We start from the raw sequence: 18,449 nt of genomic DNA on the forward strand, positions 1-18,449 counted from the left end.
ACTGAAAACTCGTTTTCATATATATATATTCTCATAAGTTTGAAACATAGAAGGGGCATGCGTAATAAAACTCACGAAAAACGTGTTTATTGCACGTAAGATCGGAATATATAATATCAATATATAATATATTAAGATTTTACATGCAATAAACACGTTTTTCGTGAGTTTTATTACGCTTGCTACCTCTATGTTTCAAACTTACGCGAATCGGTTCAAATTTTGTAAGAATGTAAACAAATACGTGTAATTAATGGTCGTCCTGTTTTTTGTGAAAGCTGTGTCCATTGCCACAATAAAACGGTCGAAAATTTCACATAAAATGCACGCAAACTCAGGTTTCACGCGAATCGCAAGTGCCGAGACGGTTTAAATTGATACAGTCGATAATAAAAAAACATATTCTTAACAGTAATTAAGAGTAGTTTTTGCAACAATTTTTCATCGTTCATGTTTTAGTACGAAAAATCACGCGTTCGCACACGAAACTGATTCTCAAGCGCGACATTTTGATGTACACTATGTGATCAAAAGTATCCGGACACCGGGCTGAAAATGACTTACAAGCTAGTGGCGCCCTCAATCGGTAATGCTGGAATTCAGTATGGTGTTGGCCCACTCTTAGCCTTGATTACAGCTTCCACTCTCGTAGGTATACGTTCAATCAGGTGTTGGAAGGTTTCTTGGGGAATGGCAGCCCTTTCTTCACGGAGTGCTGCACTGAGGAGGGGTATCGATGTCGGTCGGTGAGGCCAGGCATTAAGTCGGCATTCCAAAACATCCCAAAGGTGTTCTATAAGATTCATGTCAAGATTCTGTGCAGGCCGATCCATTACAGGGGTGTTATTGACATGTAACCACTCTGCCACAGGCCGTGCATTATGGACAGGTGCTCGATCGAGTTGGAAGATGCAATCGCCAACCCCGAATTGCTGTTCAACAGTGGGAAGCAAGAAGGTGCTTAAAACATTAATTTTGGCCTGTTCTGTGATAGTGCCACGCAAAACAACAAGGGGTGTAAGCCCCCTCCATGAATAACACGACTACACCATAACACCACCGCCTACGAATTTTACTGCTGGCACTACACATGCTGGCAGATGACGTTGACCGGGCAGTCGCCATACCCACACCCTGCCATCGGATCGCCACATTGTGTACCGTGATTCGTCACTCCACACAACGTTTTTCCATTGTTCAATCGTCCATTGTTTACGCTCCTTACACCAAGCGAGGCGTCGTTTGGCATTTACTGACGTGATGTGTGGCTTAGGAGTAGCCGCTTGACATTGAAATCCAAGTTTTCTCACCTCCCCCCTAACTGTCATAGTACTTGCAGTGGATCCTGATGCAGTTTGGAATTCCTTTGGGATGGTCTGGATAGATGTCTGCCTATTACACATTACGATCATCTTCAATTGTCGGCGGTCTCTGTCAGTCAACAGACGAGGTCGGCCTGTACGCTTTCGTGCTGGACGTGTCTCTTCAGGTTTCCACTTCTCTATCACTTCGGAAACAATGGAGCTAGCGATGTTTAGGTGTGTGGAATTTTTGCGTACGGACAATTGACACAAGTGACACCCAATCACCTGACCACGTTCGAAGTCCGTGAGTTCTGCGGAGCGCCCGATTCTGCTCTCTCACGATGGCTAACAACTACTGAGGTCGCTGATATGGAGTACGTGGCAGTAGGTGGCAGTACAATGCACCTAATATGGAAAACGTATGTTTTTGGAGGTGTCCGGGTACTTTTGATCACATAGTGTAATAAAAAAAACTGGTTATTGCAATTGATTATCTTTTCGTTGTTTTACGTTAAAGATTTATTCACCAGTGACGTGCAAAACAAATCATGTACCAAACCAGAATTATGCCCAGCCCTGTACAAAATGATATACTGTTTGACCGAGCATTTAAAGATTTTTCGATGACCGCACAGAAAATTAGCTAACACAAAAATTGCTATAAAAACAAGTCTCAGCAGAAAGATCATCTTATTTCTAAACAACAGAAAATGTTTTACTGCGTTTTCTTCAAAAATTACCATGCTATCTTGTAGAAAATTTATTTTCTCACAAAACAAGTTTACGTTCGTCAATTTTCGTACAGGATCGAAAACTTTATAGTAATTACTGAGCGTATATACAGCCACTTCGGTTGCACAAAATTTTGGCGATTGACCACTGTTTCGATTGCGCTATCGCAATCTTCATCAGAATATAAAGTTACATGGAATACATGTAATCACATCATGGTCAACTGACAAAATGTTGTGCAACCGAAGTTGCTGTGTATACGTTCTGTAATTAAATAGCGTACCGTTGCTCGATCACAGCCAATAAAATGTTTAACGTTTCAGCTTGATAGTATTTTGTCGTGCGTACATTGTTTCGTAGTCCTTCTGCTTATTTCAGCCAGTCATACCCATACTTAATTCGGATTGGTTGTTGCAATGTTTCTCGCCAAAATTATTCACATGAGGTTTTTCTAGCGGCCGTGTCTTAATTTTCAGTTTTTATTATTGCATACTTTAAATAGACAATGACAAGAATTTTAAGATAAGAGATAGTAACAAGATGTATGCATTTCAGTAGTTTATTATTTGTTGCATGAATCGTTCAGCTTGCGATACAATAAGTTTTAAGTAAGTTTATTTATGTAATATGGTCATATCGTAAGTTTATCTACGTAACATAAACTACTTACATAGTTTGTGATCAACAACTTCACAGAGTATTTATTTTACCGAGCGAGGTGGCGCAGTGGTTAGCACACTGGACTCGCATTCGGGAGGACGACGGTTCAATCCCGTCTCCAGCCATCCTGATTTAGGTTTTCCGTGATTTCCCTAAATCGTTTCAGGCAAATGTCGGGATGGTTCCTTTGAAAGGGCACGGCCGATTTCCTTCCCCGTCCTTCCCTAACCCGAGCTTGCGCTCCGTCTCTAATGACCTCGTTGTCGACGGGACGTTAAACACTAATCTCCTCCTCCTCCTCCTCCCTCCTTCACAGAGTATTTAATATTTCGTACGATATCATATTTATGTTTGCTGTTATTTTGTGCGCTGTATTAAGTATATATTGCTATTTTTCATATATTTACGTATACAGTCTCATGCATATATGAATAAAATGTGTGTAACAATAAAACAAAAAATTAAAAAAAGAACAATAAAATAAAAATGTATAACAAAATAATAAAAATTAAGAGTATGAAACACATGATGGTGAGGCTTGTGCGCTCTGAGGACACAATTGGCTATACTGGACAGGTTCAACCATACCAGGCACATAACCGTAGAGACGCTAGACTGATGATGCCCAACTCAGGCAACATGGTTCGAAAGGCAATAGAAACACCTATAATGGAATAGTCGTAGGCTGGCTAAACAGTAATCCACATAGGTTGTGAAGCTATGGTGGTGTAATGTCAAAATTATGGTAGAGTTAAATTTGGAAACCAGTATGGAACATGCGCCTATAATAGCGCAAAAAAGCGCGACTACGTTCTGGGCAGAGTTAGGAATGTAAAAGAAGGTAACTAGAGCATTCCAACTTATATGACAGCTTCAAAGACATTTAAAACTTGATATATTCACATTTTTTTACGAATTAACTCTAATTCCCCAGTCCAGTGATCTCTCGTAGCTGCATGGTTTGGCACACCCGCATCTTGTAATTTACAGACTAAATCCTTGATCCTGTGCCAAAAATCAAGAAATTTTGCAAACCACAGTAAGCAATATACAACATATGGCTGAAGCGCATGTGTGTAACAGCTAAAAACGTTTTTCTGGGGATGGATTTATTGCTAGGGGGGGGGGGGGGGGGAGGGCTAAAGCAATTTTTGGATTTTTGGTTGGCGGGATTGACATTTTTCCCCGAAAGGACTATTTCTCCCCCAAACCCACCCTCTGCTTCATTTATGGTGATGGGCGTAAGAACAAATAGAAATAGCTTTACGTGCTGCTTGAGAGTGAAATGCATCTACAATAGAAAGTATCCGTAAGTTTGGGTGCATCTACAGGATGTTACAAAAAGGTACGGCCAAACTTTCAGGAAACATTCCTCACACACAAATAAAGAAAAGATGTTATGTGGACATGGGTCCGGAAACGCTTAATTTCCATGTTAGAGCTTAGTTTCGTCAGTATGTACTGTACTTCCTCGATTCACCGCCAGTTGGCCCAATTGAAGGAAGGTAATGTTGACTTCGGTGCTTGTGTTGACATGCGACTCATTGCTCCACAGTACTAGCATCAAGCACATCAGTACGTAGCATCAACAGGTTAGTGTTCATCACGAACGTGGTTTTGCAGTCAGTGCAATGTTTACAAATGCGGAGTTGGCAGATGCCCATTTGATGTATGGATTAGCACGGGGCAATAGCCGTGGCGCGGTACGTTTGTATCGAGACAGATTTCCAGAACGAAGGTGTCCCGACAGGAAGACGTTCGAAGCAATTGATCGGCGTCTTAGGGAGCACGGAACATTCCAGCCTATGACTCGAGACTGGGGAAGACCTAGAACGACGAGGACACCTGCAATGGACGAGGCAATTCTTCGTGCAGTTGACGATAACCCTAATGTCAGCGTCAGAGAAGTTGCTGCTGTACAAGGTAACGTTGACCACGTCACTGTATGGAGAGTGCTACGGCAGAACCAGTTGTTTCCGTACCATGTACAGCGTGTGCAGGCACTATCAGCAGCTGATTGGCCTCCACGGGTACACTTCTGCGAATGGTTCATCCAACAATGTGTCAATCCTCATTTCAGTGATACAATACGCCATTCTCCAGGGCTGCATCAGCGCATCAGGGATTCCATGCGACGGAGGGTGGATGCATGTATCCTCGCTAACGGAGGACATTTTGAACATTTCCTGTAACAAAGTGTTTGAAGTCACGCTGGTACGTTCTGTTGCTGTGCGTTTCCATTCCATGATTAATGTGATTTGAAGAGAAGTAATAAAATGAGCTCTAACATGGAAAGTAAGCGTTTCCGGACACATGTCCACATAACATATTTTCTTTCTTTGTGTGTGAGGAACGTTTCCTGTAAGTTTGGCCGTACCTTTTTGTAACATCCTGTATAATAGGAAATCTCCCACAGTGGGGATTCATGTATTCTAAACTTTAATGACACATTATGTCGTATTGCTCGAAATGACACACGTCATAATGGATGAGACGATGGCATGTCATGCTATATAATAGGACATCATCTATCATGTTACTGTACACTGAGATGAGAAAAAGTCATGGGATAACGACATGCCCATAAACAATTGGCGGTAGTATCCCATACACAAGGTATAAAACGGCAGGACATTGGCAGAGCTGTCATTTGTACTCAGGCGATTCACACGAAAGGTTTTCGATGTGCTTATGGCCACACGGCGGGAAGTAGCAGACTTTGAATGCGGAATGGTAGCTGTAGCTACACGTATGGGCATTCCATTTCGGAAATCGTTAGGGGATTCAATATTCCGAGATGCACAGTGTCAAGAGTGTGCCGAGAATACCAAATTTAGGGCATCACCTCTCACCAAGGATAACGTAGTGGCCGACGGCCTTCACTTAACGACTGAGGCCAGTGGCGTGCTAACTTTCTAGCAACAATGCATCAAAGAACCACAGGAATCCATGTGGAACATACAACGAACATATCCGTTAGGACAGTGTGACGAAATATAATGTTGATCGTCGGTAAAGCAGATGCCACACTGAGATTCATTGGAAGAATCCTAAGGAAATGCAATCCGGAAACAAAGGAAGTAGGTTACAGTACGCTTGTTCCCCCACTGCTTGAATACTGCTCAGCAGTGTGGGATCTGTACCAGATAGGGTTGATAGAAGAGATAGAGAAGATCCAACGGAGAGCAGCGCGCTTCGTTACAGGATCATTTAGTAATCGCGAAAGCGTTACGGAGATGATAGATAAACTCCAGTGGAAGACTCTGCAGGAGAGACGCTCAGTAGCTCGGTACGGGCTTTTGTTGAAGTTTCGAGAACATACCTTCACCGAAGAGTCAAGCAGTATATTGCTCCCTCCTACGTGTATCTCGCGAAGAGACCATGAGGATAAAATCAGAGAGATTAGAGCCCACACAGAGGCATACCGACAATCCTTGTTTCCACGAACAATACGAGAATGGAATAGAAGGGAGAACCGATAGAGGTACTCAAGGTATCCTCCGCCACACACCGTCAGGTGGCTTGCGGAGTATGGATGTAGATGTAGATGTAGATTAGGCGTTAATGAGCTATGGCAGCAGACGACCGACCCGAGTGCCTTTGCTCACAGCACGACATCGGCTCTCCTGGGCTCGTGACCATGTCGGCTGAACCCTAGACGATTAGAAAACCGTGACCTGACCAGACGAGTCTCGATTTCACTCGGTAAGAGCCGATGGTAGGGTCTGATTGTGGCGCAGACCCCACGAAGCTATGGACCCAGGTTGTCAACAAGGCACTGTGGAAACTGATGGTGGCTCCATAATGGTGAGGGCTGTATTGAAATGGTGTGGAATGGGTCCACTGGTCCAATTGAACCGATCATTTACTGGAAACGGTTATGATGGGCTACTTGGAGACCATCTGTAGCCATTCATGGACTCTATGTCCCAGAACAACGATGGAATTTTTATGATGACAATGCGCCATGCCACAGAGCCACAATTGTTCGCAATTGGTATGAAAAACTTTCTGAACAATTTGAGTAAATGAATTATCCATCCAGATCGCCCGACATTAAGACCATCGATTATTTAAGGGGCATAATCGAGAGGCGAGTTCGTGCACAAAATCCTGCACTGGCAACACTTTCGCTATTATGGAGAGCTATAGAGGCGGCATGGCTCAATATTTCTGCAGGGGACTTACAAGACTTGTTGAGTCTATCCTGTACCACACCGGGCAAAAGGAGGTCCGACACGATATTAGGAGGTATCTCATGACTTTTGTCACGTCAGCGTACTTGACACGATGCGTTATGTTACCTCACATGGGTGCTAATACTAACAAGTAAAAAAGCGGAATGTGTCAAGATTTTTTGATTTACATGTCTTTTAAGCTGCCAGATATGTGGAAAAAGTAGTTCCCTTCCCTTACATCCCTAACTTCGTCCAGGACATATTCTCCTTTTTTTGTTCTACGATAGGAGCATTTTCCACTTTGGTAAGTTGTATTTGTACATGTCGCACCTCATTTTATTTGTGACTGCGACATTCGGTTGTCATCCGACGATGGCCTAAGAGACCGAAAACAAGTTCGTGAGCAAATAAATATACGAGGGCAGTTCAATAAGTAATGCAACACTTTTTTTTCTCGGCCAATTTTGGTTGAAAAAACCGGAAATTTCTTGTGGAATATTTTCAAACATTCCCGCTTCGTCTCGTATAGTTTCATTGACTTCCGACAGGTGGCAGCGCTGTACGGAGCTGTTAAAATGGCGTCTGTAACGGATGTGCGTTGCAAACAACGGGCAGTGATCGAGTTTCTTTTGGCGGAAAACCGGGGCATCTCAGATATTCATAGGCGCTTGCAGAATGTCTACGGTGATCTGGCAGTGGACAAAAGCACGGTGAGTCGTTGGGCAAAGCGTGTGTCATCATCGCCGCAAGGTCAAGCAAGACTGTCTGATCTCCCGCGTGCGGGCCGGCCGTGCACAGCTGTGACTCCTGCAATGGCGGAGCGTGCGAACACACTCGTTCGAGATGATCGACGGATCACCATCAAACAACTCTGCGCTCAACTTGACATCTCTGTTGGTAGTGCTGTCACAATTGTTCACCAGTTGGGATATTCAAAGGTTTGTTCCCGCTGGGTCCCTCGTTGTCTAACCGAACACCATAAAGAGCAAAGGAGAACCATCTGTGCGGAATTGCTTCCTCGTCATGTGGCTGAGGGTGACAATTTCTTGTCAAAGATTGTTACAGGCGATGAAACATGGGTTCATCACTTCGAACCTGAAACAAAACGGCAATCAATGGAGTGGCGCCACACCCACTCCCCTACCGAGAAAAAGTTTAAAGCCATACCCTCAGCCGGTAAAGTCATGGTTACAGTCTTCTGGGACGCTGAAGGGGTTATTCTGTTCGATGTCCTTCCCCATGGTCAAACGATCAACTCTGAAGTGTATTGTGCTACTCTTCAGAAATTGAAGAAACGACTTCAGCGTGTTCGTAGGCACAAAAATCTGAACCAGCTTCTCCTTCTTCATGACAACGCAAGACCTCACACAAGTCTTCGCACCCGAGAGGAGCTCACAAAACTTCAGTGGACTGTTCTTCCTCATGCACCCTACAGCCCCGATCTCGCACCGTCGGATTTCCATATGTTTGGCCCAATGAAGGACGCAATCCGTGGGAGGCACTACGCGGATGATGAAGAAGTTATTGATGCAGTACGACGTTGGCTCCGACATCGACCAGTGGAATGGTACCGTGCAGGCATACAGGACCTCATTTCAAGGTGGCGTAAGGCCGTAGCATTGAATGGAGATTACGTTGAAAAATAGTGTTGTGTAGCTAAAGGATTGGGGAATAACCTGGTGTATTTCAATGCTGAATAAAACAACCCCTGTTTCAGAAAAAAAAGTGTTGCATTACTTATTGAACTGCCCTCGTATATTTGCGGAACATTAGGACAGCGTTCCCCTTTTAATATTATTTTTAATGCTTAACTTTAACTACGAATCTGTCCCTGCGGGCAGTAGCAGGTGCTCGACAGAAAGAAATGCGAAGCATGTTTCCTGTGTGTCAGGACACCCTTGACTACTCGACACAGCCGCAGTGGCCGCCGCTGCTCTACGCCGTGGCCTTCTTGCACACCGTGGTACAGGAGAGGCGCAAGTTCGGACCGCTCGGTTGGAACGTCCCGTACGAATTCAACCAGGCCGACTTCGCTGCCAGTGTACAGTTCATTCAGAACCATTTGGACGACATGGATCCCAAGAAGGTAAGTCCGCCGTTCACTGGCTCCTAAGCTGTATCACATCCCTGAATTTGGTGAATTCACATTAGCTGCCACTATATGGGAAGGTGTCCTCAAAGTAGCGTTACCACCCCAAATATTTTTTTGTGCAGGAGCAAAACGTATTAAGAAAACGCAGCAAGGGAGCCATTAACCAACAAGACTGCTCTCTTATAACTTTGTTCACTACGAAGATATGAACAGTCGTGGACAAAACGAGCGAGACTCTTCGCCTTTTCGTTATGCTGATCCGCACAGATTTAAAGTCTGCTACACAGCATAACAGGCAAGGCGACGAAGTGCTACCAACATACTATGCACAGGCGTGAAACTGAAAAACTATCTGTACTTTGTCAGACTGTTTGCAATCAAGTGTAAGACTATATTAATGCTGATTAGTGTGTTAAACACAACACGTAAATGTAAGATATAAATGAAAGAAGCAACGCTAATTAGTATGAACTGTACTAATAAAAATGAATTTCAGCTTATCGAGATAACATAACTGTTTTATAAGACAAAGTACCCCAGATGGTTACGAATTAGCAAAATATTATGCGCATTCGGCCGCAAAACGGTCTGTGTCAACTTTCAGACCAGTCATACTGGATTACCGTTGCTGACCTACATGAAAGTTTGCAAATTTAGCAATGCGTGAAGATTCATATCGAAATTCAGTTAAAATCATTCATTGCCACAGTTAAGTCAATTCATTTATTGACAGAAGAGGAAAAAGTAGGCAGTAACAAGTATGAAATTCTACAAGATTTTCATAGTTACATCCACAGGGCGCCGGTACATAATAAAGGTAGCAATAAAACGTATTGGGGGCACGAGAATTTCCTACAATTCCTTTACTGATAGTCTATCTGCCTCCATCGAGATTAGAACCGAAAACAAACCAGACCTCTCTTGCAGTAGCAAACACCTTTCACTACGGTAGCAGACAACAGGCAAACAGCCCTCTATTATTACCCCATACATGAATAAGCCGGAAATTTCGCACTGAAAATGGCAAAATGATGTGCAGTTTCTGTTGCATAGAGCTTTCTGGAGTAAAAAACATGAATTTTCTACCTTTATGTCACCGCTCATATGACAATCATTTGTGATGTTTGTCGAAATAGCAAAATACTGTTATTAGCGAGTAAATTTAGTAGGATAATTCTGCACCACCCCAGGAAATAAACGGCTACATAGGTCCAAACGTATTCTACAATGTTTCGAATTCTCCATTAGACTCGCCACAGCCAGAAAACGTTCATTAGTCGGAGTGTTTCTTAAGCTAGCTAGCAATGGGAATGCTCGCACATCTAAAACGCGGTGGCATTAATACTGGGATCTGAATTACCAGGTGTATAGGCAAATATATTTTATTTTCATTCTCGTAAACGTGATTTGGATCGAAAGCGTAGCTACGATTAATATGCTGATGTATCGACTGCAACTAGAACATTTCGAATAAAGTGTAGGGGGAATTATTTATGCGGCCCTCACCTTCAGTAACTGTTGTAGCTATTTTCGTTGTTAGGATTTCGTCACCTAAATCGGTAAAAATGGAACCCTTCTAGTCTCACTTTCTTGACCGTCATCGGTCTACCCAACCCTTAAAACCCATTTACCTCGAGTACTGCCGGCCACGGTGGCCGTGCGGTTCTAGGCGCTGCAGTCCGGAACCGCAGGACTGCTACGGTCGCAGGTTCGAATCCTGCCTCGGGCATGGGTGTGTGTGATGTCCTTAGGTTAGTTAGGTTTAAGTCGTTCTAAGTTCTAGGGGACTGATGACCTAAGATGTTAAGTCCCATGGTGCTCAGAACCCTTTGAACCTCGAGTACTGGTAGACCTAATAAGTGGAAACGCATCGCACTTCCTGAGGTATACGCTCCCTCGGCAGTGTAAGAAATTCATTTTTATTAGTACAGTTCATACTAATTAGCGTTTCTTCTTTCATTTATATCTTATATTTACTTGTTGTTTAACGCATTAAACAGCATTAATATAGTTTTACTCGTGACTGAAAACTGTCTGACAAAGTTCGGATAGTTTTTTAATTTCACACCTGTGCATAGTATGTTGGTCGCACTTCGTCTCCTTTCCTTGTGTGCTGTGTAGCAGACTTTAAAGCTGTGCGGATCAGCATAATGAAAAGGCGAGGGGTCTCGCTCATTTTGTCCACGACTGTACATCGGTACGTATTTTTTATTCGGTAATCCATTTCCTCTGATCATAAACTGTACAAAACCGTATCCCGTAAACATGATATTATTAAAAATGTAACGTAAAACTGACTTTGTTTCTCCTGTAAAAACACACAGTGCAGGTAACTCATTCACTTGCTATAATTCACAGTAAACAAATGGATACATATGGAATGCACATAGGTCATTCAGTCAACCGACGTCAGTTAAACGTTTGCGTGAGTACGTCTACGAAGAAAAGGAAGAAATAAACTCATCTCTGCAGAATGTAAGTTAGCAGAATAGTACAGGGTGACAGTTACTGAACTATATGAAAGAAAAACGTAAATTAGTTTCAAACTACGGCGTGCACACACGTTATTCAACTAACCTTCGCTACACATATTCGGATTTAATTTATGACATGTTCGATGTGCCTGCCATCATTGGCGGTGATGTGACGAATAGCGAAATTCTGCATGACCCGTTGAAGTGTCGGAATATCGATGCTGTCGATGAACTCCTAAATGGCTGTTTTCAGCTCAGCAACGGTTTTAGGGTTATTGCTGTACCCCTGTCTTTAATATAGCCCCACAAAAAGGAGTTGCATGTGTTCGGATCCAAAGAATATGGCGCCCAATGGAGGCCCATGCCAGTGGCCTCTGGGTACCACAGAGCCAGAATGCGGTCCCCAAAGTGCTCCTCCAGGACATGAAACATTCTCCTGCTTCGATGGGGCCGAGCTCCGTCTTGCATGAACCACATCTCGTTGACACCAGGGTCACTTTGGGCAATGGAGATGTCATCTTCCAAAACCTTCACGTACCGTTCAGTAGTCGCCCTGCTATCAAGGATTATCGCACCGATTACTCCGTGACTGGACTTTGCACACCACACAGTCACCCGTTGAGGGTGAAGAGACTTCTCGATCACGAAATGCGCATTCTCAGTCCCCCAAATGCGCCAATTTTGCTTATTGGCGAACCCACACCAATGAAAGTGGGCTTCGTCCCTAAACCAAACCATATTCACATCATACAAATTCCCATCATGCCCCGCAGCTAACCGTGCAGCTTGTACGTCCTAGAGCAAACTGTTCAGAAGTTATGACGATTTTATTTTATATAGTTCAATAGTTGTCACCCCGAAAATGCAGTAATGTTCTCTTGTTTACAGCGTGGGTACATGTAGCACAGCACTGTGGTACTTTGAAACTCGATATTGTGTAGATTAAAGACAATCTTGGATTAGAAACTGTATGATTATTCTTCTTTTAGTGTGGCTGAATGTAGCCATAATGGTGCTCAGGTAGATACAGGGTTGCTATTCTGACAAAACCCCACATTCCTGACGAACTTTTCTCGTCGTCATGTAACGCTGAAGGAAACGGGAAGTTTCAATCCAAGACAACGTAATAATCATATAACTTGCACGGATAAATCCGCCAAAGTTCCTGTTATATGTGTGTGGTTTTGTTATATATAAATATATGGGTTTATATATATGTGGTTTCATATATATGTGTTTCGTTGTATACAGGGCAGTCCATCCATAGTGACCGGGCCAAATATCTCACGAAATTAGCATCAAACGAAAAAGCTACAAATAACGAAACTCGTCTAGCTTGAAGGGGGAAACCAGATGGCGCTATGGTTGGCCCGCTAGATGGCGCTGCCATAGGTCAAACGGATATCAACTGCGTTTTTTTAAATAGGAACCCCCATTTTTTATTACATATTCGTGTAGTACGTAAAGAAATATGAATGTTTTAGTTGGACCACTTTTTTCGCTTTGTGATAGATGGCGCTGTAATAGTCACAAACGTATAAGTACGTGGTATCACGTAACATTGCGCCAGTGCGCACGGTATTTGCTTCGTGATACGTTACCCGTGTTAAAATGAACAGTTTACCAACTGCGGAAAAGGTCGATATCGTGTTGATGTATGGCTATTATGATCAAAATACCCAACGGGCGTGTGCTATGTTTGCTGCTTGGTATCCTGGACGACATCATCCAAGTGTCTGGACCGTTGGCCGGATAGTTACGTTATTTAAGGAAACAGGAAGTGTTCAGCCACATGTGAAGCGTCAACCACGACCTGCAACAACTGATGATGCCCAAGTAGGTGTTTTAGCTGCTGTCGCGGCTAATCCACACATCAGTAGCAGACAAATTGTGCGAGAATCGGGAATCTCAAAAACGTCGGTGTTGAGAATGCTACATCAACATCGATTGCACCCGTACCATATTTCTATGCACCAGGAATTGCATGGCGACGACCTTGAACTTCGTGTACAGTTCTGTCACTGGGCACAAGAGAAATTACGGGACGACGACAGATTTTTTTCACACGTTCTATTTAGCGACGAAGCGTCAATTCACCAACAGCGGTAACGTAAACCGGCATAATATGCACTATTGGGCAACAGAAAACCCACGATGGCTGCGACAATTCGAACATCAGCGACCTTGGTGGGTTAATGTATGGTGCGGCATTATGGGAGGAAGGTTAATTGGCCCCTATTTTATTGATGGCAATCTAATGTTCTACCGATGTTACTGCAAGATGTTTCACTGCATGACAGAATGGCAATGCACTTCCAACATGATGGATGTCCGGCACATAGCTTGCGTGTGGTTGAAGCGGTATTGAATAGCATATTTCATGACAGGTGGATTGGTCGTCGAAGCACCATACTATGGCCCGCACGATCACCGGATCTGACGTCCCCGGATTTCTTTCTGTGGGGAAAGTTGAAGGATATTTGCTATCGTTATCCACCGACAACGCCTGGCAACATCCGTCAGCGCATTGTTAATGCATGTGCGAACATTACGGAAGGCGAACTACTCGCTGTTGAGAGGAATGTCGTTACACGTATTGCCAGATGCATTGAGGTTGACAAACATCATTTTGAGCATTTATTGCATTAATGTGGCACTTACAGGTAATCACGCTGTAACAGCAAGCGTTCTCAGAAATGATAAGTTCACAAAGGTACACTTGACAGCAAAAAAAGTGGGTCACTGCCGAATACAACCAACTTAACGTAGCTGTGTTGCAGGTCCTCTAAACACCAAAACCCCGTGGGGTACAGTCGTTGATTACACACAATAGGTACCGCAAGAGTCTACTAAGAGACTAGAGGTCTTTATGGCAGTCAGTCAAAGCGTCAACTAATATCGTCATACAAAACATATTATAAAACACGTTCTTAGCGATGAGACACCCCATAACACTCATAAACTAACATTAATTACAACAAGTGACATTCCAAAAGTTATGAGAAAACGGATTATTTTACATATATCGTACCGCAATCCTTAGTCAAAATTAAATACTTGAGACAATATATATAGTTACAAAGCTGTACGGAAATTGTAAAATGTTTTTCACTCTCTAAAAGGTTTTCCATCCACGTGCTGAAGGTCGCTCAACGGCGAGTGGCTCTGGAGATCGGATATTGGACGAACCAGTAGAAAAATGCGATTAACGGCAACAAGCACTCTAAGGAAATCTCAACATTAACAGCGAATCACCAGTAATATCATTGTTCTCGTAACACATCAACAGCTACGTGTACACAAATTTGAACTTTAAATGACATGACTAACGTCGTCGTTCTGGACCTGGATTCAAACCCAGCACCTATAGCCATTGCTAACTAAGCTAAGCTTTGTTTGTGCCTTATTGAGACCGGATCGCTAGGCATAAAGAGATGAACTATAGACGTTTGCACCAGTATCAGTTATCAATTCAGATCCTGAAAATAAATGACGAAAATATTTGTACTGAACTGGGAATCCTGTCATAACAGTTACCGTCCTGGGAACTACCCCCAACGACGTTTAATATGGTGTCATTCACAAGGAACAAGGTATGCTCGTGTTTAAAATTGAAATGCCATCATATAAAGCTTGTGACAGGGATGCGAACCCAGCACCTAATCGGATTGTTAACGAAGTACAATCATGCTCAAAAGTATCCGAACGACCTGGATTGCATTTCGCCTGATTCCCATGCAACCCACATAACGCAGCTGTCTAGCAGGTCCTCTAATAGCTCCTTGATACAGTCGTTTGACAATTGAAAAAGTTGGAATCGAACCGAGACCATCATCATATGAAACTATCATCAGTCCAACAGATCACCAAACCCTCTTCTCTACGACTCATTTCCCTATCATAACCCCGTTGCGGCACACAAGATGAGAATTCTGACACACAGGCTCCCTGTAGTGGTTTGCAGGATGTTCAGTACATTCATTCGCATATATCGTTGATGATTAATTTTTCTCTCATGTTTAGTATTGTTTTAACAACACTAAAAGAAACCTTACGAATACTTTGCACTGTATTGTAAGAAATGAAATAAAACTACCCACGATAACCTTACGACGAAAGTCTGTTTTGACAAAAGTGAGTATCTGTACACAAGCGTGCCTCTATCTGCACGAATTGGTAAAACACTACTCGCTTAGGTTTCGATTGGGTCTGTGTTTAAATAGTATGCTGTGTCATACTCAACAGGTATGTAAACGTGGCATTTCATAAATAAAGTTACGTATTCCTAGAAACCCAAAATTTGCGTGTCAGCAGTGGAAAGAGGCGTTACCTGTTGTGCAGTATTGTAAATTTTTTACCATTGCACTATGAGCTGAAAGTATTTTCTTACGATTTGCTTATCGATGTTTGATGTGACTGCATGCAGCTCTTACACAGAAGGGATAAAAACGTTGCATTCAGCGAGGCTGGAACCGCGAACCATAACAGACGCATTTCCAGAGGTCAGCACGCCAACACAGAGCTAGCGGATAGATATGGTTGCACCTTCCTCTTACGAGGCGAATAGTGGCTAGAACTCGTAAACCGCTATTTACAGGACGAGATTAGTTGCGATTGCCACGTTCAATGACTTTGCTGGGCTGAAAACCGTAAATTTACAATCTTCTGTTACACCTCAAGCGATAACAACTCATGTTATTCAATGGAAATGATACGAGAAATCAAGCTAACTTTGAGGCTTAATTCCGTGCACACCAAGACGTAACTCGTCGGTCACAGAGTTGCCAAACATATCTTGCGTTGTTGCCAAATCTCAGTTACATTAGCAGCAGGAAGAAGACGAACCGATGTGATCCTACAGCGGACTGGGAAGTGACCATTGCTGGCGCCTCAAAGACGCGGCTGCTACGGCCTGGAATACGTAATGCGTCTGATTCGCATTTCTGTAACTAGGTTTAGGGACTGGAGCTTAGTTGCTAATAATACTCAGAACTGACTGCTACTAAGCATCATAAATCAGTAACTCTCATAGTTTTTTTATATTTCTTTCGTAGCTGTACTCAAAACTAAGAAACTCATTCACGGACGTTTTCGTCGTGCCTCGCCGATAGTCGATAGTCGAGCACAACAAACAAATAAAAATAAAAAGAAAATGTGTGTGTGTGTGTGTGTGTGTAAGAGAGAGAGAGAGAGAGAGAGAGAGAGAGAGATAGGTAGATAGAGGGAGACAGACACACACACACACACACACACACACACACACACAGAGAGAGAGAGAGAGAGAGAGAGAGAGAGAGAGAGAGGGAGAGAGAGAGAGAGAGAGGGTAAATAATTGTTGTAAAGAAATTGAATACTGGTATGTAAAGTAATCTTTCATTAAAATGACTCGTTCCACATCATTACGAAATTTCGTATTCATGATCTATGGAACAAGTATTAATCTAATCTAATCTAATCATATCATATTGCTGACTATCCATTAAGTCATGAAGTACCGAAATTTTCGCCTATATCAGTAACCAAATCTAAACTTGAAAATAAAAGACGACAGTTACTGTAATAAACCGGGACTCCTATCAAGACCCTTTCATCCCTGTTAACTAACCATGAAAGATGTCTGATAACCTCAATTCATAAATAAAGAAGTGTGTATGAATTTAAAGATGAAGCGCATGATGTGAAGTTCTGGACGGAGATACGAACCCAAGACGTAATCGGATTGTTAACTAAGTAAAATCAAATGTTACGTATCGGTTTTTCTTGCCAGCTGCTAGGTGTTTAATCTAAAATAAGGATACAAATTTTTGTGCCTGAGCGACAATCGAATCGCACTCCTATCGTTCTCCTTTATTGTCCACGAATATTGCTTAAGTATCAATTGCTTACTCACCAACAGTAAGATGTGTGCGTGTTTGTCCAGAAATTGTGGGCAGCATGAACAGACATTAAAAATGCACGCTAATTTTCACTAGCAGGCCGGTGTGCACGTGATAGGGCTTGAAATGAAATTATGAACATTTTTGTACTGGATCAGGATCCGGACCCACATATTTGCCTTTGGAGGAGACCTAGAGAAGACTGCAGCCTTGGGAAAAGGAATGAAATGAATGAACTATACTGTTCCGAGAGATTCAGATCTTGGAAAGAGAAGATACGAATTCGAATCACAGTCCAGCACCAAATTTTTCAACGTCTCTTGTTCAATCAAGTACAAGTAAAATAAGAGCCCTGTTCCTTTAGATGGCTATCAGCTCATCAAATAAAATAAAATTTTCTAATGTAAGTAAGTTTACTGGTGACAGTATTTCTGTTTACCCTGACCTCCACCTATGTCATTTTCGAACGTAAACCGGCTCTGCCCCGTTTGGAATGAAGGAACGTGATGCTTAATGCGGATTCTGTATTATAACAGCTTTCTCTTGAGTTTACCAGAGGTAAAGTAAATCTGTTTGTGCCTCTTAAAAGTAAATGCCTGAACCCACGCATTGCACTTGTGATAGTTCGTTCCACCAGACCATTGTGGCCACATTTCCCAGCCCCAAGAGTGTGCTGTAATGGATGATGTGCTTAGCTTACTGAACTAGTCGCGGTGGAAAAAAACGCAAGTCTATTAAATGGTTAAGTGGTTAAGTAGAAGCAAGCTTCTGACGTGGAGATTATGCTATTCTCATGTCAGCAGAATGTAAAGACTCTTCTAGGCGTCATAGCCTCGATTTGAAGCCATTTTGAAATTTTCACTAATTCAGGAAATTTCTTAGTTCGAGAAAATCCACTGTGAAGTGTGAAGTTACCGGATAATTCGACTATTACCGTCATTATTACTATCATTTTCTTCATACCGCTGCTGGAACACACATGCTTGAAGGTCATTTAAGTCCTTTAGGTCATTATAGAAGTAGATGCCCAAAAACAAGTTCTTTCCCTGTCTACGGAATCCTTTGCATGTTAATATCAAACGTCAGCAGTTACTTGTAGATCACATTAAAATTATAGTAATTGATGAAGACGT

At 42.7% G+C, this 18,449-nt stretch overlaps 1 protein-coding gene across 1 annotated transcript in view; it reads left to right on the forward strand.

Annotated features, from left to right (window-relative positions):
- Positions 1-18,449, forward strand: part of LOC124556419 (dynein axonemal heavy chain 5) — an 876,134-nt gene that overhangs the window by 770,505 nt on the left and 87,180 nt on the right. The window contains exon 70 of the mRNA XM_047130377.1: positions 8,766-8,960. Coding sequence (XP_046986333.1) covers positions 8,766-8,960 — 195 coding nt within the window. The remainder of the gene's footprint in view (positions 1-8,765; positions 8,961-18,449) is intronic.

Source organism: Schistocerca americana, chromosome X (genome assembly GCF_021461395.2).
Source record: "Schistocerca americana isolate TAMUIC-IGC-003095 chromosome X, iqSchAmer2.1, whole genome shotgun sequence".
In the NCBI taxonomy this organism is placed as follows: Eukaryota; Metazoa; Arthropoda; class Insecta; order Orthoptera; family Acrididae; genus Schistocerca; species Schistocerca americana.